The 24,297-nt window shown below is 30.8% G+C and overlaps 2 protein-coding genes across 4 annotated transcripts; both read right to left on the bottom strand.

Annotated features, from left to right (window-relative positions):
* Positions 1 to 1,513: 1,513 nt before the first annotated feature.
* LOC113856339 (protein E6) lies at positions 1,514 to 2,657 on the bottom strand. The gene is made up of 3 exons (XM_027488125.1): positions 2,441 to 2,657; positions 2,014 to 2,368; positions 1,514 to 1,962 (listed from the first exon to the last, which is right to left on the bottom strand). The coding sequence occupies exons 1-3, from the start codon at positions 2,646 to 2,648 to the stop codon at positions 1,728 to 1,730; spliced, it is 798 nt and encodes a 265-aa protein (XP_027343926.1). The 5' UTR covers positions 2,649 to 2,657; the 3' UTR covers positions 1,514 to 1,727.
* An 11,356-nt stretch (positions 2,658 to 14,013) lies between these two features.
* Positions 14,014 to 18,267, bottom strand: LOC113853910 (transcription activator GLK1-like). 3 transcript variants are annotated; one of them, XM_027484612.1, is made up of 7 exons: positions 17,544 to 18,162; positions 17,269 to 17,423; positions 16,824 to 16,964; positions 16,104 to 16,439; positions 15,657 to 15,713; positions 15,377 to 15,496; positions 14,036 to 14,494 (listed from the first exon to the last, which is right to left on the bottom strand). In XM_027484612.1, the coding sequence occupies exons 1-7, from the start codon at positions 17,761 to 17,763 to the stop codon at positions 14,345 to 14,347; spliced, it is 1,179 nt and encodes a 392-aa protein (XP_027340413.1). In that variant the 5' UTR covers positions 17,764 to 18,162; the 3' UTR covers positions 14,036 to 14,344. The 3 variants fall into 3 exon arrangements, 2 of the variants coding, with proteins under 2 accessions (XP_027340412.1, XP_027340413.1); XM_027484611.1 differs by having other exon boundaries at positions 14,014 to 14,494; positions 17,269 to 18,267; XR_003502708.1 differs by having other exon boundaries at positions 14,035 to 14,741; positions 15,377 to 15,542; positions 17,269 to 18,163.
* Positions 18,268 to 24,297: the final 6,030 nt, after the last annotated feature.

Here is a 24,297-nt window from a genome sequence, read left to right as displayed (position 1 = left end):
AAAAAAACTTTCTGTTAAAATAATACATGTCTAAGATGTTAGGTAATAAAAACTTATAAATAATAATTTTTTTATTAAAAATCGTAATATTTAATGTTATCACTACATTAAATTCAAATATATTATTTAATTTTTAATAAAAATTTACAATGCATACATTTTTATTATGTGTTTTAAAATACGAGGTTGAGTTAAAATATGTCAAAATCTGAACTATAACTTTCCCCTTAGCATTTCCTTGGATACCCACTTTAACAGTAATTACTAAAGAAAAAGAAACAAGAAAAAAAATAGATAAAAGAAAAGAAAAAAGTAAATGTTCTATATTAAACTTCCAGCATCTTGGATCAACTAACAAAAAGGAAAACATCAAAAGAGAAAGGTAAATAAAGGGTTTTAAACTTGGAATAACGTGTTTGACCAAAAAAAAACTTGAAATAATGTCTCGCTTTAATTTCATGGTGAGAAAAATAACGCAATGTCCAATTATAGTAAAATTAATTTTGATACAAATCAATTTTAAATAATTAAATATATGTTTAAATTAATTTCTTTAAATGCATTAAAACATGTGTACAATAAGATTATTTAAATTAAAAGTGAAACAAACATGTCCTTAATCAGATTGCATTTGTTAATTGGTAAATATTGGTTGTCCATTAAAGTTACGCTATCGTACACTTTGGATGCATCCATTGTTCGAATGATGAGCGTGCTAATTCTACGCCTTTACAGCAAATGTAACATACAAGCATTAATGATCATCACTAATAATTTCAGAAAGCATGCATAAATCATGTTCTTCCACCATTCTTTTCAGGGCATTTAAATTTTCTGTTTCATTTCAGTATATTAAAGAGCTTTGTTATATATTTTCTTTCTCATTCTCCGATAATCTTTCTACATACTTTATAAATCAAGTATTAAATAAAAAATATATGCATTTATTATCTTAAAAACATAAAACAAACTCATTACTTTATTCTTCAGTAATTAGGAAAATTTGTAGCGAGAAAAAATAGAAGATTTCTTTATTAAATAAAGACTTGCAATGATTATCGTAGAATTCACTAATTAAATTTAATGAAAGCTATGTTTCTATTTCTTTTTGACATAACTCTATCACATTTATTCAACAATACAAAAGATTACAAATTCATGAAAATGGTATTATACGGAGAGACAAAAGATTAGAGTCTCCAATTAAAGAGTGTCTAGTACCACTTATATTTAAATAATTTTTTAATAAAATATCTCTAATAACAATATAGTTATAATAGATTATTTGAATTACTTAAATAGAAGCAAAAATAAGTACTTAAGAATCAGAATTCCCTGTGACATCCTCATGTTTTTGGTTGATAAATTCCAAATAATTCAAGTTCTTGATAAAAAGGAATCAAAGGCAAGAATTTTATGCCATATAATAAGGCTTGTGCCTTCTAAATGTTACATGAACACAGAATGTTATGTAGTTTCCAAATGGAAAAATACCGAAAAAGATAGAACCTCACACTAGACAAATGATAACACTGCATACTTTCCATCGCTTTGATCAGCAAAATATGAAACCGTGCAAGATCAAGGATGAAACTTGAAAGTAAAGCATCACAAATCTCTCATAACTTCGTAATTTTTTTTTCTCAAATGTGTAAGCACTGTGTCTTTGTGTCACTCTGACTCTTCGAACACAAAGGAACAAAAATTAAAAAAAATAAAATAAAAAATCAAGGAGTGTACCCTTGGCTTGCTTGCTGCTTCTCGTACTCTTCCATGGTATCAAACTCATTTGGATACTCATTTTTCTCAAAGTACCCTTCATTTTCAGTGCTTCCTCTCCCTGATTCATACCCATTGAGGTTATAATTCTCATTTTCAGTATTCACATGATAATAGTACTTGCCATTCTCTAAGAACCTTGTGTCACTCATTCCTTCCTTATTTATCTCATATTCATTGTTGCTGTTGTCTTTCTTGGAGTACTCCTTGCCATTGTAGTTGTTGTTGGAGTACAGGTTGTTGAAGTTATTGGAGTAGCTATTTACGTAATTTTTGTTGTAGCCATTGTTGTAACTGTTCCTGTACTCTTCATTGTTGTAGTTGTTTCTGTACTCTTCGCTGTCGTAGTTATTGTGGAAGTTGGTCTTGGGGAAGCCAGTTTTGTAGCTCTCATCATTGAAGTCTTCATTGAGAAGCTCATTTTCAAAAGTTGTGGTGGTTTGAGTCTCCTTGGTGGGAGAGTATTGGTTAGAAGAAGAACCCTTACCATACAGGCCATAACCATCTCCTCTATCAAAAAATTCAGGCTCTGGTGCCGGCCCAGATGGTATTGTTGACCCAGTTGCTGGTGAAGTTGAAGGTGCTGGTGTTGGTGTTGGTGATGTTATTGGTTCTAATGTTGGTGCTGTTATTGGCTCTAGTGTTGGTGCTGTTACTGGTTCTGGTGTTGGTGCTGCTATTGGTTCTGGTGTTGGTGCTGGAGATTCAGCTTTGGCTTTGTTATTAGGAACTTGAGGATCTTTGGCATTGTAAATGGTCCTGAAATGGGTGAAGAGGCTAAAGACTTTGCCTTCTCTGGCTTGAATTTTGGGGGAGATAACTAGTACCAACAACAAGAAGAAAGAGAGTTGGTTTCCAAAAGAAGCCATAGTGTGAGGAAAGACAATGAGAGATGGATGAGTGTCAACAGAATGAAATTTTTAGGGTCATTTTATAGAGAGATCTTGCTTGCAAATCAAAGGCCGATTAATTATGCGTGGATTGTGGAAGGAAGAATGACTGTGGGGTACGATAATGACTTTCATGCCATGTTGCATGTGCAAGGTTTCTGAATGGAAGCATGGGAAACACAAAGATATGTAGTGCTTAGACAGCACTATTGTGCTAGTCAAAAAGTGACATTTTCTTTTGTTTCTTTAATTTGTTAACAAGTGAGAAGAGACCCTCCTTGCCATATGAATTCCAAAACAGATGGTGGGCCTACTTTGTTATGCAATTATAATGAAAGTGGTAGTTGAAATAAAAGAAGGGGAAGACAAAAAATGAAGACAATTTGTAAGAGGGAGTGTGAAACTTTGAAACAGGTAACCCATATCACTTCTGGGTCTACTTTATTTAAATGGAAATAATTAATGCAATGCAATTTTCAATCGAGCAAATTTAGTTACACCCACCTTGTGGACACACAACTAAGCACCAATTCTGAAAGGGATTTACCCGCTGTAAAGGAGGAAAAAAAAAATTGAAGAATAGAATATGTGCATGTTTGGATCCAAGTTAATCTATAATCAGTTTATTTCATTGTAATGTAACTTTGTAAGAAATTTTTGATGTTTAGATGTTATCAGTCAAAATTAATTTTGTCTCAGAATTCACATATGAACGGTATGATATAAATGTACGTTTTAGAGAAAAACTTTCAAACATAAATTATGTTATTTTCAACTTACTTTTAAACAAAATAAATTTTACATAATTAACTTCATTTCAATTCAAGTTTACAAACTATCTCCCAAACACGCGGTGTCATTTTGCTTAAAAAAGAATCAATTTCATTGCCCAAGGCCTTCTAAATGAATCAATTTCATCAATTAAAGTAACTGCAGAGAAAAGTTTTGTCTATGGTTTTTGAAAGCAAAATTGGAATTGCAAAAGTAAACTAAATGAGTGGCATGATTAGTTAAAAGCAAGTTTGCACTTTTGATATTAGATGTGTTTTGGAGTGATGTTGAAGGAACAGTTATTCACTTAGGAAACTCTGGCGTGATCCGCGGGAGAACAATTGAAAAACAAAGAGAAGTCCCCAACATGAATATGCCTTTTCGGATGGTAAGAACACTTTGACTTTTTACTTGACGTCTGATCCGAAATATTAGGAGAATTTATGGAAACGAGACAATTTTTGGGCCTTCTCTTTAGTAATGGAAACCCAAGTCCAAAAATATTCAAATAGTGTCTTCACATTGGGACAAAAAAGAAGATGGGCCCAAAGTAAAAAGTGCCAAAAAAAAAAGTTCCTGTGACCATGGCATCTCCTTCTGAAGACTTTCTTTCTCGTCGCTCTCACCAGCTCCGTCTTTTCATGTTTTGCAAAAACATATTCGGGGACAGTGGAGATTTTAAAAAACAATTATTTTATTTTTATTTATAGAATTATCACCTTATTTTCATTCTGCTTTTTATTTTAAATATTTGTTAAAAAACATTAAAAAATAATTAACTGAAATCAAAAGATGGACAGAGAAAATAATTTCCAAACTAAATCCCTTACATTTTAGAAGGGCTGAAGTTCAAATGACCAAAAATTAACGCTTTAATTGTATCACATTGTTATCATTAAAATTAGATTCCATATTTTTACGAAATTATTAAATCTCTGGGTAGCATTTAATTGATAATTCAGTACATGAAGGAACATAAAAATGTATTCTGTTTTATATTTGGTATGTTTTAAAAAACTCAGACAACATATTAAGAATGATATATTTTAATTTTACTAAAATAAAGAAATTAAGGAAATTAGAATACAGGGGTATGTTTTATTTGAAAAGAAGCCTTTTTATAATTATTTTAATTATTTTTAAAAAATATTTAAATAGAAAATTATAAAAATTATTTTTTTACCCAATTTCTGTACCATTTTAAAAAAATATTAATAAGCTAATATTTCTAGAATTATTTAAAAATGCAATAAAAAGTTTTATAATTTCACTTTTCATTTTTCTGATTCAAATTATGTTTGATTTATTTTTATTATTAATTAAATTTCTAGTTCAGTCTTTTTGTTTTTTAAAATTAAAACTCATAAATTATTATTTTTATTTGAAATAATTTTAGATTAAATTAATTTAGTTTTTTAAAATACTTAAAATTCACCAATCAAAATACTAAATCTTATACAAAATAAAATTATAAATTTTTCCCTTAATTTTTGAATTCAAATCTCACGCTTTATAAAATATTTAAAATTTAAAATAAATTAAAAAAATTTACTTATAAACTTTTGTTAGAAAATCCATACCTTAAATCTATCGCAAGATCACGATTAGTTGGTTGAAAACAATATTTTACCTAAAAAATCAATAAAGATACTAAATTTTAAAATAAAAACAATTAAAAATTATATACAATTTCTAAATAAATCAAAAGTGTTAGTGAAACTTGATAGAATGTATTTCATTCTATTCCACTAAATATTCATCTTTATTTCTCCTTTAATTTCGAGAGAATAAGGTATAATTATTTATTTTCTTTATTATGTTAACTAGTAATAAACAAATTGTACAATTTAGTGGAATATACTTAAATTATTAAACACATCAATTCTTAATTAAACTTATTAAATAATTATAACACTTGATAATTATTATATATATATATATATATATATATATATGATTAAAACTTTAATATCTATTGAGAGGTCTTTACTCTAACCATTTGATAAGGGAATAATTTCTCTAACATTATTTTAGAAACACAAGAATATAAAAAGATCCTACCATACCCGATTTTAACTAAATCCTTTTGATCAAACATCAATGAACATATTCTGATTTGTATATTATAAATTAATCCAAGTTTATAGATAAACAATCAAAAAAGAGATTACACAATAACCAAGTGAACAAAACAACACAACGCATTACTAAAAAGTCTGTTTATGCAGACGAAATTTTAGAGCATTACAGACGGTTTATGTCTGTTTGTAATATTTTTGTTGGTAAAGAATTACAGACGAATTTTTAGATTTGTCTGTAAATTACAGACGAAAAAATCTGTCTATAACTTACAGACGGTAAAATCCGTCTATAATCCGTCGGTGATATATTTTACTATTATTGGTATTTTTTGTTTATATAGATAGTTATTTACTGCTGTTCTTGATTATCACAATTTATAAACAAAATAAAAACTATAGATTCGACATCTAAATATTCCAAAATGATTTATAAAATATAAAGTTTAAATGTTATTACAAAGGAAGACAAAAAAACATCTAAATAAATACATTTAAAACTAAAATACAAGTCTTCATCAGGAATAATCTGTATGGTCATCATCCAAAGGAGCATCATTATCAGTAGACGAGAAGTCAATAAAGGAATGATGCATGAAGGTGAAAACCAGTGGTACTTGAGCTGGTGGAGGAGGAAGAAGAGGTGTGGAGCTGCTTGCTCTCATGAGCTCAAAATAAGCATGCATCTGCATATGTTGTTGCTTCATCTGCTACTGGACCTCTCTTTGCATTCTCGATGTCACCTTCTTCTCTATCTTCTTCTTCATTTTCTTTGCCCACTTCTTCTTCCATACACTTTCTTTGCTCTTCCACATCTCCTCATTCTGCTTCTAGAGTTCTTCATTGAGGGCATGGACCTAAGTGCGGACCATGTCCTCCACTTCCTCAGGTGCAAGAGAAGGGGCATCTCCAGTGACAGATGCAGGGGACATGGAGTCTGCAAAGCGGCCCCCTATGCCATAAATGCGACCTTTATAAAGGCCACCCACTGTTTGTGACCACATAGCATCCTCATCTATTGACTCTGATCCTGAGAAGATGCTTCCTCAAGCCTTTGAACATAGTCATCCTACAGTTCAATTCAGATAAGTAGATATTAGTTTGGAGAACTATTTAATAAGTCGCTAATAATAACATATATTATCAATAAGAATGACTTACATATGTGGCTTGAGATCATGTATCAACCCACAAGTTTTTGTCCTGCCTGCGAGTGTGTGTCTCCTTAAACAACTCTCCAGTTGTAGGTGGCCTCTTCAACGAATTCTCCTGCAATTGAAAATAAATCACAATCTCAAATATGAAATTATAGATAGAGTAAACTGAATTTTAAAATCACATACCAAGTTTGCCTTAGTGCCAGCCAGAGTCATAGACCCACCAGTATGCAGTGACCCCCCTTATTAGATGCCCTGTTTGTCTTGTTCTTTACAGAGAGATTTTTAAACTCATCCGTACCCCAATACTCCTGCAAGACATGAAGAAAGTTGGGTGTTATCCAATCAGCAGTAGAAGGGTCCTGGTGAGCCTCAGTGTACATCTGTCTTAGTCGCTTTGCAGTGCGACTCTTCCAGGCCTTGAAAATCATCTTTTCATCCTGGGGGGAATGGAGAAGTTGCTATACATAAACACAATTTCATTAGAAGAGGTACAAACAGTCATATGTAATTACACTTAGTTAAAATTAATATACTATTATTACCTTCCAATCTTTGAACCATTCCATCTTTGTATCCTTTGGCACCTTTGCAAAACTTCTGTAAGACGCATCAAGCATCTTCTTAATTGTATTTGTGACCTGATAGAGACCTTTCTGTGGTGGTATCCAACTAATAACACAATAAAATAAAACATAACTACTAACATTCACATAAAATACGCAATGTTAGGCATATTTGATTGAATTACTTACCAAGTGGACTCATCCCATGTCAAAGTTTCTAACGATCTCGATGATGTATGGGTCTGTGATGATTGTTGCCCGCTTACAGCTGGGACAGCAGTAGATCCCTCTCCTATGCCCTGTGTAGCAGGTGACTGTGTGACTTGTGTAGTAGGCGGTGCAGAGTGTGAAACTCGCTATATTGGAGGAGGAGGAGGAATATACCCAAGATTGGGCACCATGATAAATTGCTCTTGTCCCTTAACCTGGGAGGTATGCACTATTGCTGGTGTGGAGGTCGAAGTCGGAGCAGTGGGTGAAGAAGTGTTGCCACGATCAGGACGCTGAGTTACACCCTTCTTACCTTTACCTGCCATATCTGAATCAAACCATATATATGTTTAGAGACAAATACTATAATCGCTATAAAATATAATTAATATTGATGATAACTCAAATTATCAATAATCATGGAAACATAGTAAATTGATAAACATACTTACTTTCTCTCATTTACTCTGATAGTTCAAGACTACCTTCATCATCATTCGATGAAAGTTCATCCATAAATCCTTTCTTCTCGTCTTCTATGATGTCATCCATTTCATTATTTCTCATAACTTGGGTAGGAGAGTCAATTATTTCAATTTCATTCAAAGGAGAAGATAAAATTGGAGGGATAACAATGTCTATTACTACACGTGAAGAGATTGAGTCATCAATTTGATATGCATCTTCATTATCTACTTCATCACTTTCAATTCGACCCCTTGGTTTAGTTTTAATTACAATCCTCCAACTTTTATTACATTTTCCTGGGTAAGTTAAGAAATATACTTGTCTTGCACTTTGTGCAATGATGAAGGGGTCAAAGCCTCTATATCTTTTGGTATGGTTAATCTCAATTATATTGTAATGGTTATGTTTACGTGTACTTATTGGGCGTGTTGGATCAAACCATTTACACTTGAATAAGACAATTCTTTTTATGGTTTCACCAGCATATTCAAGCTCAACTATTTCATGAAGTTTTCCATACCAATCACAGTCACCAACACTTAAATTTCCTCTCACACTAACTCCACTATTATCTGTTTTTCTCCCTTGACATGATTCAATGGTTTGAAATTTATACCCATTAACAAAGTAAATTGGCCAACAATATGCTTTATTTTTTGGACCTCTGGACAAGTTATATAGGTCAGGATCTATGATACCATTACTAGGATCATGCACCTACACATACCATTAATCGATGTCAATTGATTGAATACAGAATAATATTAAAAAGTCGAATAACTAAAATGTTAGGGAAATGTCATGACGTACATAACTTTTGAACCATGATGGAAATTGATTAAGGGATTCGTGACCATATAATTGTTCAAAATATTTGTAAACATTGCAACATCATTAATTAGATTTGAATCACCATGATCAGAAAAAATCATTAAAGCAATCATAAGTTACTTACATTCTGAATGGTTGAACTTTATCACAATTTAATAAGATGTGCAAGTGGGCGGCCTCTGATTCATCACCTAAGATCCATCGTTCTTCGCATTTCCCAGATACACGACCTGGTTGGTTGAATATAGATAGAGTTGGCTCATTACTACTTTCTCCCCCATCATCATTTCGACCAACCCGAGTTCTCCTAGATTGAACATGAGGTTCAAAATAGTATGTGCAAAAATTTGATGTCTCCTTTGATATATATGCCTGGCATATGGATCCTTCCACTTGAGCTCTATTTTTCACAGTCCTTTGAACCCTCCAATTTCTCGTTCAAACGGATACATCCACTTGTATTGTACTGGTCCACAAACACGTGTTTCATATGCTAAGTGTATAGGCAAGTGCTCCATGGAATCAAAGAAACCAGGGGAAAGTATTCTCTATAATTTGTACAAAATCACAGAAATATTTTTCTCCATAACTAATAGATCTTCAACCCTTAGCGTAGGTGAACACAGGTCCCTAAAGTACTCACTTAACTCAGTCCATGGCTTCCAAACATGGTCTGGTAGTTCCCTAAATGCAGTAGGTAGAAGACACTCCATGAATATGTGGCAATCATGACTTTTCATCCCAAAAAATCTTCCTTGTTCAACATTCACACAACGGCCGAGGTTTGAAGCATAACTGTCAGGCATTTTTAAGTCCTTCACCCACTTACACACATCTTGTCTTTATGGTAAAGTCAGAGTGTAACTTGCCTTTGGTTTTGACCATTGACCATCTGCAAGTTGTTCTAACCTCAATTCAGGACGCCTACAATATTCTTCTAAATCTTGCCTTGCTTTTACATTATCTTTAGTTCGATCAGTGTCCATTACAGTATTCATGATATTGTCAAATACATTTTTTTTTTCACATGCATCACATCTAAACAATGACAAACTAAGTTATCCTTCCAATATGGGAGCTCCCAGAATATACTTTGTTTGGTCTAATTATGTGTCATCCCATAACCAGGAAACCTAATGAATTTTCTTACTTCTGTTATTTTTGACAAGTGTCTAACTCTATCTCATACTTGATGACCATTTAAACGGGCAGGAGGGTCCTCATTCTCAACAGTTACTTTCCTAAATTTGTAGGCTTGACGCCTATAAGGATGTTCCATATCTAAAAATCTCCTATGGCAATCAAACTATGAATTTTTTCTTCCATGTTTTAAAGTAAATGCCTTTGTATCCTCCATACAAATTGGGCATGCTAATTTCCCTTGAGTCATCCATCCAAACAACATTTCATAAGCAGAAAAATCATTTATCGTTCACATCAGTACTGCCTTCATGATAAAATTTTGCTTCCTTGATACGTCATAAGTTACTACACCCTCACACCATAACTCTTTCAACTCATCAATCAAAGGTTGAAGCTATACATCAATTTTAGCCTTTGAATTTTCTGGACCAGGAATTATTTCAGTCAAGAATAAATATGGATTTTTCATGCTCATTTCAGGAGGAAGATTAAAAGGTGTAACCACAATAAGCCAACAAGAATATAGTTTATTAAATTGATTGTTTGGAGCAAACCCATCAGCATATAACCCTAACCTTACATTTCTAGGATCGGATGCAAACTCAGGATACACTTTATCAAAATGTTGCCAAGCCTGAACATGAGATGAATGAGTCATTATCCCATCACTCCTTTTATTTTTAGCATACCACGTCATGTAAGGAGCTGAACTCAAAGACGCATACAACCTTTTTAGCCTAGGAATCAAAGGCAAATAATGCATTCTAGTTTGCGGTACATCTTTATGTTTACCACTTCTACCACCTCTTCTTTGTTTAAACCTAGGCTCTCCACAAAATTTGCAATTGGTCAAAACAACATCATCTTTGTAATACAGCATGCAGCCTTTCAAACAATAATCAATTTTGACTTCTTTTAATCCAAGTTTGGAAACTAATTTTTTTGCTTGGTAAAAGTCTTTTCGGATGGAGTCAAGTTGGGGACTAAGCTCACTAATTAAAGTAGCTCATTGATCAAATGAACTCTGACTTTGATTGCCTTCTAACTTTATGCTTAACATTCTTATTGCTAAAGATAACTCTGAATGCACACACCCATCCCATAAAGGCTTGTTTGCTGCTTCTAAAATATTATAAAACTTTGCAGCCTCTCCATTAGGTTCTTGTTCAGCTTCAAAATCATGAAAAATTCTAAATTGATAACCAACAGCATCATAAACCATTTCTTGATAACGACTATTACTTTCTTCCCAACTTACATTACCTACTTCCTTACCTGATTGCAATATATTTGAATTACCTACTTGATTTTCCAAATTAACTATTTCCCCATGCTCAGTCCATATGCAATAATCATGTTTAAATCCAAACTTATACAAATCATATCTAATTGAATTAATATCCAAAAACTTTCTACACTTGCACTTAGAACATGGACACCTAACGACCTGATTGGTTATGAATTGCTGCGAATTATAACAGACGCGTATAAATTCCTTTACACCCTCAAAGAATTTAGGTTTTATTTCCCCTCGACTTGGATGCAACCTATCATACATCCACTGACGATTTCTGAGAAACATCTTCCTCAAGAACTATATAAACATAATACAAATATACAATGTGGTGTCAACCTTCTAAAATACATTACAAAAATTTTTAATATAAATTTTGGCAGAATCTCCTCTAATACATGTCAATTTCCTTACATTTGTTTACTATTTTTTTACAAAAATCAAAATTTCACCTAAAATCAACTAATAAATTATATAACAATATATTAATCGATACATCAAACACAAACACATCACAATCCTAAACTGTTCTAGAGCACATCCAATTGTAACTCCACAACATGCATATTCTACAAACTTCACAAACACAAACAATTTCACAGCACACAATAATCAGGTTCGGAGAAGGACCTCTACACCCTTCCCCCAGTCATACAATCTCCAATCCTACAACTCTATCTTAAAAATTTTAAGTGTCTAAAAAATATAAAAAATTAAAAAACTAAACTGATTAAAAGTTAGAGTATCGTACCAGGAATACAATGATGCAAAAAAACTTTCAAATGGTTGCTCCAATCACTCGCAAAGGCCAAAACACTGAGCTCCTAGAGAGAGAGAGAGAGAATTCTGAGAAATGAGGAAGGGGAGACGTGGTTTTATGGGTTTCAGTCATTATAGACGGGAAAATCCGTTTATAATGAGTTTAATGAAACGGTGCGTTTCAGATGGTATCTTACAGACGGATTTTTTCGTCTGTAAATTCGTCAGTTCCATTTACAGATGGAAAAATCCGTCTGTAATTTCCTGCTATAACATTTCCTCCTATTTTCAAATTACAGATGAAAAAATTCGTCTGTAATTCCTGTCTATAATGTTTTGCGCCAAAAGACGGTCAAATTACAAACGGATTAAAATTCATTTGTAATACAGACAAATTTACAGACGGATTTTTTAGAAAAAAAAAAATTTAATCCACAAATTCGTCTGTAAATTCGTCTGTATTACAAACGGATTTCAATCTGTCTGTAAAATTCGTCTGTATTAAACACTTTTTTAATAGTGACGCCAAAGCAAAAATGAAGCTTGCTTAACCTTCTTGCCTTGAAGTAAACCAAATCATGTTGTACATTAATGTTTTTCAAAATATAAATGGGAGCACAAGGTTAATATTAACCAAAAGAAAAGCATACACCTGACCAATGATGATTGGCTTCATTTGAGGAACAAGTCAACGGTAGATTTCATGTGCTGCTGCCATAAACAACACAATATATAGCTATCAGATACTTCAACAATAATTCTCCTAAACGAATTGCACTTTGTACGTAAGTACTTTGTCAAGAAGCAGCTGTACGTCAAGGAAGCGCAAGAACTTTGGATGGCGTATATATATATATATATATATAGACCTTTCCAAAAGCTTAAGTATAAATAATTATATGAAAAGCAAAAAACTTATTGATTGAACTTAAGCAAATTGACAAAACAGAATCAGCATACACAGATAGTAGAGAATATAAGATAATAGTAGTCCAATCCACGAATCACAATTCACAACTACTCTTTTTAAGGAAACTATACTTGGCAGATTCAAGCATGAAATCAAGAACTAAGTCATGTTCCTATATAAGAAAGTTTCATCTTTATCTAAAGTTCGATCCAAATCCATTTTTCATCGTGCCACTCCGCCAAATAAAAATTATTCAGAAAATAAAAGTTTTTTTAATAATCGTTGCACCCAAAGAGAATTATTAATCTCACTTAGGAGTGTTCAAGGATAAGTAAATCTAATTAACATGAACAACTTGACTCAATCTAAGGCAAAGTAAATGAGTCGATCAAATTCTTAGGTAAAAACGATCCAGAAAATATTAAACCCGACCAATGCATGTTGGATATCGGATTTGTTCTCCTCCAACCGACCCGATCAACCTCCTCCTCCTTCTTCTTCTTATTATTATACATAAAATAAAATATATAATCATATTTTTTTTTAATAAATAATAAATACTTTTGTGTATATATTTCAAGATCCGACTCCTCGATTCAATTCATTCTTGATAGAGTTGGTTTATTTCAAGTTACAAATTCAAAATTAACTAAATCTAACTTAATCCATATCAATTTATTTTTAGTGTTTATTAATGTATTTATAAAATTGAAAGAATATTTTATATCCTCTTTAAATATGTAGTTATGATTATTTTAGTATCTTAAAAATTAAAAAATATTTATATTTTTTAAAATATATCATTAAATCTCGTTATTTATTATACATGCTTAATATAACATTAAATTCACCGTAAAAATTACTTTATTTTTATTGGTACGTTTTTGTTTTTTTTTCTGATAAAACCCGACCCAACACGTAAGCAGTCATATTCTCACCTTAGGAATTGCAATGACCCGGCCCCGCACATCTATCACCAATGGCGTTCTATCAACAAAGAAGGGGCCTAAGCGTGGTATTCGCCTTTGCAGCTAGCTCTTAGAGAAAAAGGAGCTTTGCCATCTCTATCAACTACTAGAGGATAGCATATATAAAGCTGTATACTCTTAGATTTGGGTATATATGAAAGCTAAAAGTAAGTCATTTTACTAAAGTGTACACCAAAGAAGAAATCTTTCACTAAAGTACTTTATTGAGATTCTTCACCTTATTAGTCTCATATCATCCTTCTAGTACAAAAAACACAGCCTTTATATATTCCAACATAATACACAAAATTAAATGGCTAAACAATTACCCGCACATATTACTACAATTCTTCTTTTTGCTCAAACATACAAAAAGAAAAAGAAAAAGAAAAAAAGAGAAGAAGCAAGCATGCGTATTCTAACATGCAATATATGATTATTGAGAAGTCATCGAATTAGGGTTTTGTGGCCTCCACACCGCGTGAGAAGAAAAAAAAAACTCTTCCGTATGGGATTTCTGTTAAGCGCAAGAGGGTGGAATTTTTGGAATCCCTTGTTTTTGTAATTCACCCATTACACCATCAAGTGCTGGAGCTTTAAGGCCAAGTGGCAGTGGCAACCATGGTTTTGATAAAGCATCACTAATAGCTGCGTCTATGCTCTCCTTTGACTGTTAAAAAGAAATCAAATTAACCATGCGATAATAATTTTGCTCTTAATAAAAATATAACTGTGCCGTTGATTATGTATTTCTATATACATCAATTTCTTTTTCGTGGAACCAATTATTAGCTTCTTGTGTTTTTTGCTAAATGGTAAAATGAAACATGAAATAAATTGCCCATGAGAACGACGCGAATCCAACAAAAAATTATTTTGTATTCATAGACACGGACGAACATTGATGCGTGTGTACACTGTGTTTGAGAAAGAGAGAAAGAGAAGTGAGAAAGTGACGGAAGGGAAGAAATTAAAGAGACAGAGAAGGAAATTTACTAAATCAGGTTAATTTGTGCTCAAGCAAACTTTTTTTAGTTTATATCTGCGGAGCTATGTTGGCTTAACTATCAATCTATCATGGTTAAACCGTGTTCATAAAAAAAGGGTCTAATTAGCAATTAATTATAAGTACAACTCTCTAGCGAGAATCTCATTTTAATAGAAAAAATAGTTCTGGTTTACAAAATATATTTTAAATATTCAAAATAATTAGAGTTTTTTTAAGTCCTAACTCGGTATAACTTATACTTTTGATAAATTCGAAAATGAATCCTTAAAACATATAAAATAAATACCACTTTTTAAATAAGATATTTTGACTATAAAATATATTCATGCTCTTGAAATTTAATGAAATTTTCACTTTATATTAATCTTTTCTTTTTACATTTCTTTAATCTCTCTCATATTTATAACACTACGAGATAAAAAAAATATATACAATATTTTGTTGCTATATTAGGGAGTTTGCATAAGACGTAAGTATAATTTATCTTATCTTTTATGATTATTAGTATAACACATTTTTTATATATATGTGTTTGAAATTTACCGGATGAAAGTCGAAGAGGGGCCGAGGTGGTGGTTGGCTTGCTGGGATGCTAATGCCTGGATCTACTTGGTACATTGCATGGTGTGGTGGGATGCCTGGTACAGTTGGAGACCCAAATCTCTGCATGTTATTGCATAGTATTTCCTCTACGGTGAGTGAACCGAACCTTAATTTTGTAAATATGACAACATTTTATACAGTAAAGTTGTTCGCAAAAGGATCCAAAATTCAAAGGAGAAGACAACTTGTGTGGTTCCAAAAGAGTAAGGCGAATAGTTACCGTGGTTGTCAGACCCTGTGGAAAACACGGTCTTCCTGGGGTGGGCACGTTTGGGGCCTGTATCAAACAAAAATATGCCTGTTTAGATAAACAATAGAAATAGGGATTATATAAGATTGGTTGTTTTGGAGAAAGTAATTTTAAGTGTCAATCAACTGTTCCATTTGGTGTGTCTTATGCATTCCATACCATGAATCAAGGGTTTAGTATTCATCTGTTTTTATTTAACAACTTCAAATTTTTATATTATTCATGCATAACATAAAATCAAAACTTTTATAATTAAGTGATCTAGAGTTTGGTATAATATATAATTATTAATTATACGTTTCTTTTATTTATCAGTTTAAAATTTTGAAATACTTAATTTATGAAAAAAATACTATTCTCCCATAACACAACCCATATGTTAATTCATATAATTATTTTAAATTCAAGAGAGTTAACCCGTTGGTGCCAATATAAAGGATCTGGTGGAGGCGGCGGAGATAGAGCTGTCCGCGGTGGCCACGGTGGTGGTGCTGACGGCGAATATGGTATGTGTTTAGGCCACATATGCATAAAGGACTGGTCCATTGTGTGATGCCCCCATACATGTAAAGGTCTAAAATGGTGCATTGGTGTCATGGGAGGGAAACCCATGGTTGGTGCGAGCCAAGGGTTCACATCTCTCTTGCCTCCTCCTCTACCAACACTTGCTGCACTGAAACATTGCCTCCGTTGACTCCAGCTTGCTGCTTCAGCTTCACGCGCTAGCAAATGCTTTCTATGCGAACGATATTTCTGCATATCCAAAACTAAATATTTTAGCACCCTCCGTTAAAATTAAAGAACTAACTATATGCGAGTTTCAATCATGTATTGTATGATATCCAAATCTAATTAATTACCATTGGAAACATAAACCAAATTTCACCTAGAAATCTTTTGCGTTTACATACATAATTAACTTCTAAAAGTTTCTACATATATTAAAAGGAAGTAATTATCAAAGTAGGTTTCAATAACTAAAAGTGCGAAACAAATAGCTACAATAATATCAATCAATAACGAGTATAATCTATCTTTTTTGGTTGCTTTGTTGAATCTTCGTGACTGAAATTTATATAGAAGATATTGAAAACCAATACGATAAAACAAAGTTGAAAGACATAATTTATTATATACTTGAAGGTGGCTGGCAATGTTATGGCGGGTGAGGCAGTCAATTCCCATAATCTCCAAAATCCTTGAAGGCACAGCCTTATCCACTCCTAGCTGCTCCACTGCTTGCACGAATCGCCTGTGCAAATCTGGGGTCCAATCCACCTTCACACAACCCAAGAAAATGAAAAAAAACCCGTTACTATAATTCAAATTAAAATTGGCATAATAATGAAATAACGCTCTTCTTCTGATTGCACCTCTCTCTCTCTCTCTTCAATGTACCCGTGAGTTCTTTTGACAAACTCAGCAACTTTAGGAAGACCCATCATAGAGATAGAGACAGAACCTTAAGGGTTAGCCTTAACTCCACATGAATTTCCCCGAAACCAAATTAATAGAGCACACCAACCTAATACCTAAGCAAGAAAAAAGTGCAAGCTAGCTAGATAGCAATAGTGTTAATTACCTTCACCTTTCTCTTCCCGTGAGGATTGGTCTTGGATTGAGTCGATGATTTTCTTCCTTTCTCACTTTCCTTAGGCAAAGGATTCACCACCACTGATTCATCACTTCTGCTCACTATCTCTTCCCCTCGACTTGACCCAGAATTGGTTCCCGAATCTGAAGAAGAATTAGCAGCTTTATGATCTTCAACTTCTTTATTCGTAGCATTTATATTCCCATCATCAGATTTACTATTTGCCACTGAAATTGAAGAGTTTATCTCCGAAGATTCCTCACCACCGCTGAGTGAGAACTCAGCAAGCATTTCAGGGTCCATCTCCAGATCCGGCAAGGCATCTTCTTCATCATCGATTCCCATGAAGAGATCATCGAAGTTGATACTTTCAAGCAAGTTCCCTTCTGAAAGGTCAGCAAAGTCATCGGTTCCAATAGAGAAACCCTCCATCTCTCCTTGGCTTTCATCTCGTGTGCTCCTCAAAGGTGACACCGCCAGCATGAATATTCCTAGATTTCAAACTTGGTATAAATGATAAAAATGAAAATTACACTTATATAAGTGTATCTTTATATATATGATAACAAGTGTTCACAAGTGACGGTGCATGAAAATCCAGAAAGATAAGAGATGTATAAGAAGATGAATTTGAAAATGGTTCTGTTGCCTATCTAGGAAACGGAAAGGGAGTGTGTGAAGAAAGAGCTAGGTTGGATCTCTCTCGACCACAACTTAGGTCGTGTATCAAAAGAGAAATTTTTAGTGTTTTTGTTTTGGCGTGTGCTACTTGCAGTGATGGTTTGCATCTATATACTAAATAATATATTTTTTGGGTTTGTGGATGGCCTTTTTTGAGTGTTGAAAGATTTTTGAAAATTCAGATGGCATCATGGACTTATGCTAATTTAAATTAACCAGCTTTAAATCTGTAATGGATATATATGAAGGGGAAGGAGAATATTAGTTTTTTTATATATATAAGAGAAAGAGAAGAGAATGTTAGTTGAAGCTATTTCGGTGACTGTGTGTTTTGTAAGTTTTAACAGTACAATGGAAATGAAAGTGATGTATCGCATGTTGATTTTGTGGACAAATTGACCCGCTCTATTTTTTTTCCCTCACTTAACAGATAACGTCTATCTTGTTTCCTTGATAATCAATGAAAACTAGTTGGATAAGCTGCGCATTAATTATACATATGACTATTCATATATATATATATATATATATATATATGGTACGTAATAAAAAATTAGTAAATAATACATTTTTATAAAAATTATAATATGTTTATTTGGCAGATTCAAAACTTATAATATTTATATTTTTTATACATAAAATTTTGTATTATTTTTTACCTTTCTCTTCTTTTTTTTTTAATCAAACCATTTATCATATTTTTACTTATAATATCTCTTTCACCACCTGTTTTATTTATACTGTATTTTTGGAGTGTGACGTAAAATTTTCTTGATAATATATGGTCCTAACTTATTAACTAGGCCCCTCTTACACTTCTACTGCGACTTGCTGGTTGCTAGGAATAGAAATAATTAAATTCTCACATTATATATGCATATATGTTACTATATTAGGATTGAGATATTCAAAACCCTCTAATTTCAAACTAAAATATATTAGTCTCTAAATTAAAGAAATAAAAAATATTTTTTATCGGTTACGTTAGTTTCTAATGAATGTATAATTAGACCAACTAAAACAAACATACAAGTCATGAACCTATGTATATTCGTGTTCCTATGCTGCAGGGACCGACCCTATGTTTAGAACAACATCAATTATAATTATACGCACATTTCTTACACAAAAGTTACTTTGAATAGTGTCAGAGAAACACGTGTTTAACCTTTTTTTAAACGCAGAATTAAACACACGCTAATATAATGACGATGACTTGCGTTAAAATTGGGAAAGGAAATAAGATCTTTTATCCAATACATTTGTTAAGGATCTTTCTTCTTTTTTATTTTAAGATTACCAGTATCTGAACTTTACATTGGACATTTGTTTAATCTACGTATAGTTGATTTAGACAGTAAAATTCATTCTCCAACTTCTTAATGCAATCACTTGTTTTAGGATTTTAAAACCTCAAGTTAACTAAAATACTTCACTGTCAAATAACTTTTTAATCAAATCTTTAGTAGAAGAAACGTTTGGTATATGGCTCTGTCTGTGCCAAGTATTGGTATGTATGAAGATTTTTAAACAGATTGTATAAAATTTGGGAACCTTCCTGGGCGTTAGAGATGGCTGAGCTCTTTAACCCGAGTCCACATGCATTTGATCCATACACTTTTTGTCTTTACAAGTAAAACAAACTCCTAAACCTAAAAAAAAAGACTTTTTTAATGCATAATTTACTTAGACTCGTATAATTGTTAATGCGATAATTTATGTATTATCTCATTGAATTTTGTTTTAAATTAATAGGGCTTTCTAGTTTTTTTATGTCGGTGGATAACATTCAATTTGTCTATTGTTGAACATTTTTAATTATTTCAAAGATTCTTTTAAATTTTACAAAAAGAAATGTTTAGAGCATTAATTAAGGAATATAAACATTAATTACAAAAAAGTATGATATTCAACCCATTTGGAAGTAAAAAAATATTTTTTTTATATTCCTTTTAAGGTGTTTGTAAAATTACTTAAATAAACATTTTAAAGTTTTTTATTCTTAATTCCAACGTTTTATTACTTACTTTGATGCAACACCTAGTTGTGTGTTAAAAACTTACACATATATTCATATAGGTTTGGTTTCGATAAATTGAAAGAGTTTAACTTTTTTAAACTATTAGTAATTCATGTTTTGAACATTAATATAGTTAGTTAGTACTCAGTCATATTTTTAACATAACTTTTTATATAAAATATTTATCTTAAACAAATCTTTAGACTACACTTTATAACATTACAACTGATTATTTAATTAGTTTTTTTTTTACGTGTACCAAATGATATACAATAAAAGGACAAATTTAAATTTAAGTGCAATATACTGTATTATTCTTCAATTCAAATTGAAGTTTCACTTCAAAAATTTACATAATAAATGTCAACATTAGAAATAAACATAACATTAAAGGTTGACACATATTATCAAGATAAAATTTTAATTATGATTGAATAATACTAATAAATATATGATGTTGCATCTAAATTTTGTTCCTAATAAAAATCTATATGTAGTAAATTTTTGTTAAAAATTATAAAATATCACAAGATTAAATACATTAATAACATTAAATGTTATAATTTTTAATATAAATTTATTATTTATTACTCTCTCCATTTATATTAGTTGTCACTTACTACTAATGCATACGTCTTAAGAAAATGAATAATTTGACTAAATATTATATAGTAAAAAAAGTAATTTCACTAAAGTACTCCTATTAAAAGTATTGAAGTTATTATAATAGTTAGATAATAATTAATGTTAAAATTATTATACTTGTTAGTTGGCAAAAAAAATCTTAATAAATAAAGATAATATTGACAAATAAAATAATTTATTTTTATAAAAAAATTAAATTAATTTCTTAACATATGCTCTTAAACACATGTAAATTGTACTCGATTAATGGTGCATTTAATTAATCAACTTGATGAGATATTTATATAATAAAAACTCATAAACTTAAAGGTGAAATTTATGAAAATAAAGTAAATGAATTATTCAAAGCTGATAAGTTAAGTAAGTACATTTCATGCATAAAAACTTGTCTATAAGACACGTTCTCTGAAAAATTAACCTGCTTATACCCTTTATCCATTTATTGCCTAATATCTGAGGGGCAAGAGAACTTGATTTAGATGAAAGGTGTTTCACTTCAAACTGAAACCATGTGGATGAAGGGACCATTGAGGGGGGAACCATTTAATTTTCCATAAATTAATGGACATACCACCTTTGCTAATAGTAGAACAAGAAGAAAGACACAATTGTCTTTACTGATGGTCCAGATGATAGGGATGAAGGTGAACATAAATACTGTGTTTTTCATATATAAGGGTCCTAAAGTTAGCAATAATTATTGTTGCTGGCGAGTCATTACATGTCATAACCAGGAATCTGATTTTCTCCATCAAAGGTTGTCATTCTCAAAGAGGTCCCCAGATTTCTCATGCACTAAGACAATCCAAAACCGTGGCACTGACACAGACCCACTGACCCACCCTCAATAATTCAATTCCGAAGGCTATTACATCCTCACACAATTTCCCAGAATTAAGGCCATTTATCAGGGCAGCATTTATGATCCTTCAGCTTTCCCTTTTCAACTTTGAATGATCCCATGATATCTCTGTAATGGACACATGGTGTTCCCTCTTTTTCTAAGGGCATTATATTGTTTTGAGCACATTTTTTCTATAACTCATTAATTTTTTTTAAAATAATCTATCTTCTTTACTAACTTATTAACATTAAAAATAATTAAATTAATTATATTTTTTATAAATATAAATTTTATTTTAAAAATATTTATAATATTAAACGGTATAATTAGTATAGTCACTAACTTGTAAATATATATTTAATAATAATAATAAATATTAATAATTTTAATAATTAATACATCTCAAATTTATTTTATATTTTTTATAATTAGGATTAAAAAATTTATTTTATTCCTTATAAAAAGATAAAGGAAGTATTTTAACAATAATTTAAATTATTAAATATTTTTATATTTTTTAATAACTTTTTTCTCTATCAAAACTTTACTTTTTGTTTTTATCAAAATTTTACTTGCTTTTATTACTTTTTTTTAAGTTTTATTACCATATTCTTTTATCGTGTATTAAACATCATTAAATTTGTTTTAACTATATTATAAAAAATGATTTATTATTAAAAATTATGTTAATCAGTTTTCATCTACTTGATTTTTTAAACGTTTATAAAAATAGAATTTCATGCTTTCATAAATGAATTTTATAATTAAATTTTAAATTCATAAAAATTAATTTTAAAAAGTATTAATGTTTCTCGTAGATAACTTTTTAAACTTAGAATTTTATACTTTAAAAAATAATTTTTTTACACTTTCAAAAATTAATTTTTTAAAATTATTTTTTAAAATTATTAACCATTTTTGAAAACTAATCTTTAAAGTGTAAAATCTTAATTTTAGAAACTTATTTTTAAAATAAAATTAATAGTTCTAAAAATTACTTTTTGAAAGTGTAAAAAGTTAATCTAAAATCTTATTTGAAAAGGTTTTGATTATTATTATTATTATTATCATAAAGTATTTTTTAGAGAAAATTTAGAAAATATATTAATGTAAGCGTGACAAAATGTTGAAAAAGTAAACCCTGGTTTTAATTATTAGAAAAGGTGTTTAAATATTTTTTTAAAATGTTATCATCAAATTTTAAATTTAAGAAAATAAAAGTAACAATAAAAATAAAATTAAAAATAAAAATATTTATTATATTGGAGATATAAAAATATAATCAATTATTTTTTATATAAAAAAAATGTACTATTATTACTTACTTAAATTTAATTTTAAGAGAAAAAGATAACTAAATATTTTTTAAATTTTAATCATATAAAATATAAATGGGTTCTTAACTTCAGCCTGAAATATAAAATGTACACTACGTGCATTCCACAGATACACTTTACAATACCTAACAATTATAAAGTTTTTCCTTTATTTACATCCTTTGCTTTTGAAGTGATCTTTGGTTTGCTCCAAAATGTTTGGTACTATAGCTTGGCCACGCAAATGGATATACAGTTATGCAAAGAAGATTCATAAAAAAGCAGTTGAAATCCAGTGCATATAAAAATAAGAACAGGAGCAGAAATAATTGAACTTTCAAAGAGAGAGATATGTAGAGAATAACAATGTTAGTGAAAATAGATAGAAAAGGATATAAGGAGGGGGCACAGCCGCGCAGCACATTGGATCTGTATATTGGTGATATGGAAACGATATTTTAAGATCTCTGGCCCAAAAGCATCAACAGTTAATGTGGAGATGAACATTTTGTCTTTCATGCATGGAAGTATTCTATGCAAGTTTTGTGGTGACAGGTATTTTGTTTCCATGTTGGATACGTATGTAGAGTTATTTGTATGCTTCTACATATATCAATATATATCTATGTGTATACAATAAGAACGACATCGTGGCACCATCAACTTTTATGTAGCCAACTTCCATTGTTAATTTTTGTGGGGCACTCCACGAGACATAGAGTCAGCGATTAGTACTTCCTTAAGAAGTAAACTACAAGCTTTTCTGTCTATTATATAATAAGGTTTTCGATTCATGATACTCTGCAACTTCAAATCACTCATGTTGAAGATGATGGATCACTTTATAAGGCTCACATCTACTTTTATATTATTTAATAGCTTTTTATTTCATGTTTTTTAAACCAATAATTAAATTAAAAGTCTTTTATGCGAAATAGATTTATTTAGTTTAAAAGTTCATATAAAAAATAATAAAAATAATAGAAAGTAATCATCATATATTACAAAGATACCTTAGTCAATTCACTACTAGAAAAGCGTCATTTACAGACAGATATTAGAGACGGATTTGTAATTTTTTTATTTTTTTTAAATTTTCTAAAAAATCTGTCTATATTACTGATAGATAATGTCTATCTGTAATATGTCCGTCATTTGACGCAAAACAATATAGACTGAAATAATAGACAAATTTTTTCATCTGTAATTTGAAAATGGGAGGAAAATTTGGAGTACGCTTTTAACCGACCTTTCAAGTGGAAATTTACAGATAGATTTTTCCATTTGTAAATAGTGTCCTTTTTAGTCGACCTTTTATGTGACAATTTACAGATGAATTTTTTTGTGTCTGTAAATAGATGTTTAAAACGCATCATTTCATTAAACCATTTACAGATGTATTTTTCCAACTTTAATGTCTAAAGCCCATCAAAACTGCGCCTATCCCTTCCCCTTCTCATTTTTCATAAATCTCTCTCTGTCTCTCTCAAAAAACTTCATATTTTTGGCAT

This window comes from Abrus precatorius, unplaced genomic scaffold (genome assembly GCF_003935025.1).
Source record: "Abrus precatorius isolate BTA unplaced genomic scaffold, Abrus_2018 Scaffold11, whole genome shotgun sequence".
Taxonomy (NCBI): Eukaryota; Viridiplantae; Streptophyta; class Magnoliopsida; order Fabales; family Fabaceae; genus Abrus; species Abrus precatorius.
This window is presented reverse-complemented; position numbering and strand designations above follow the sequence as displayed.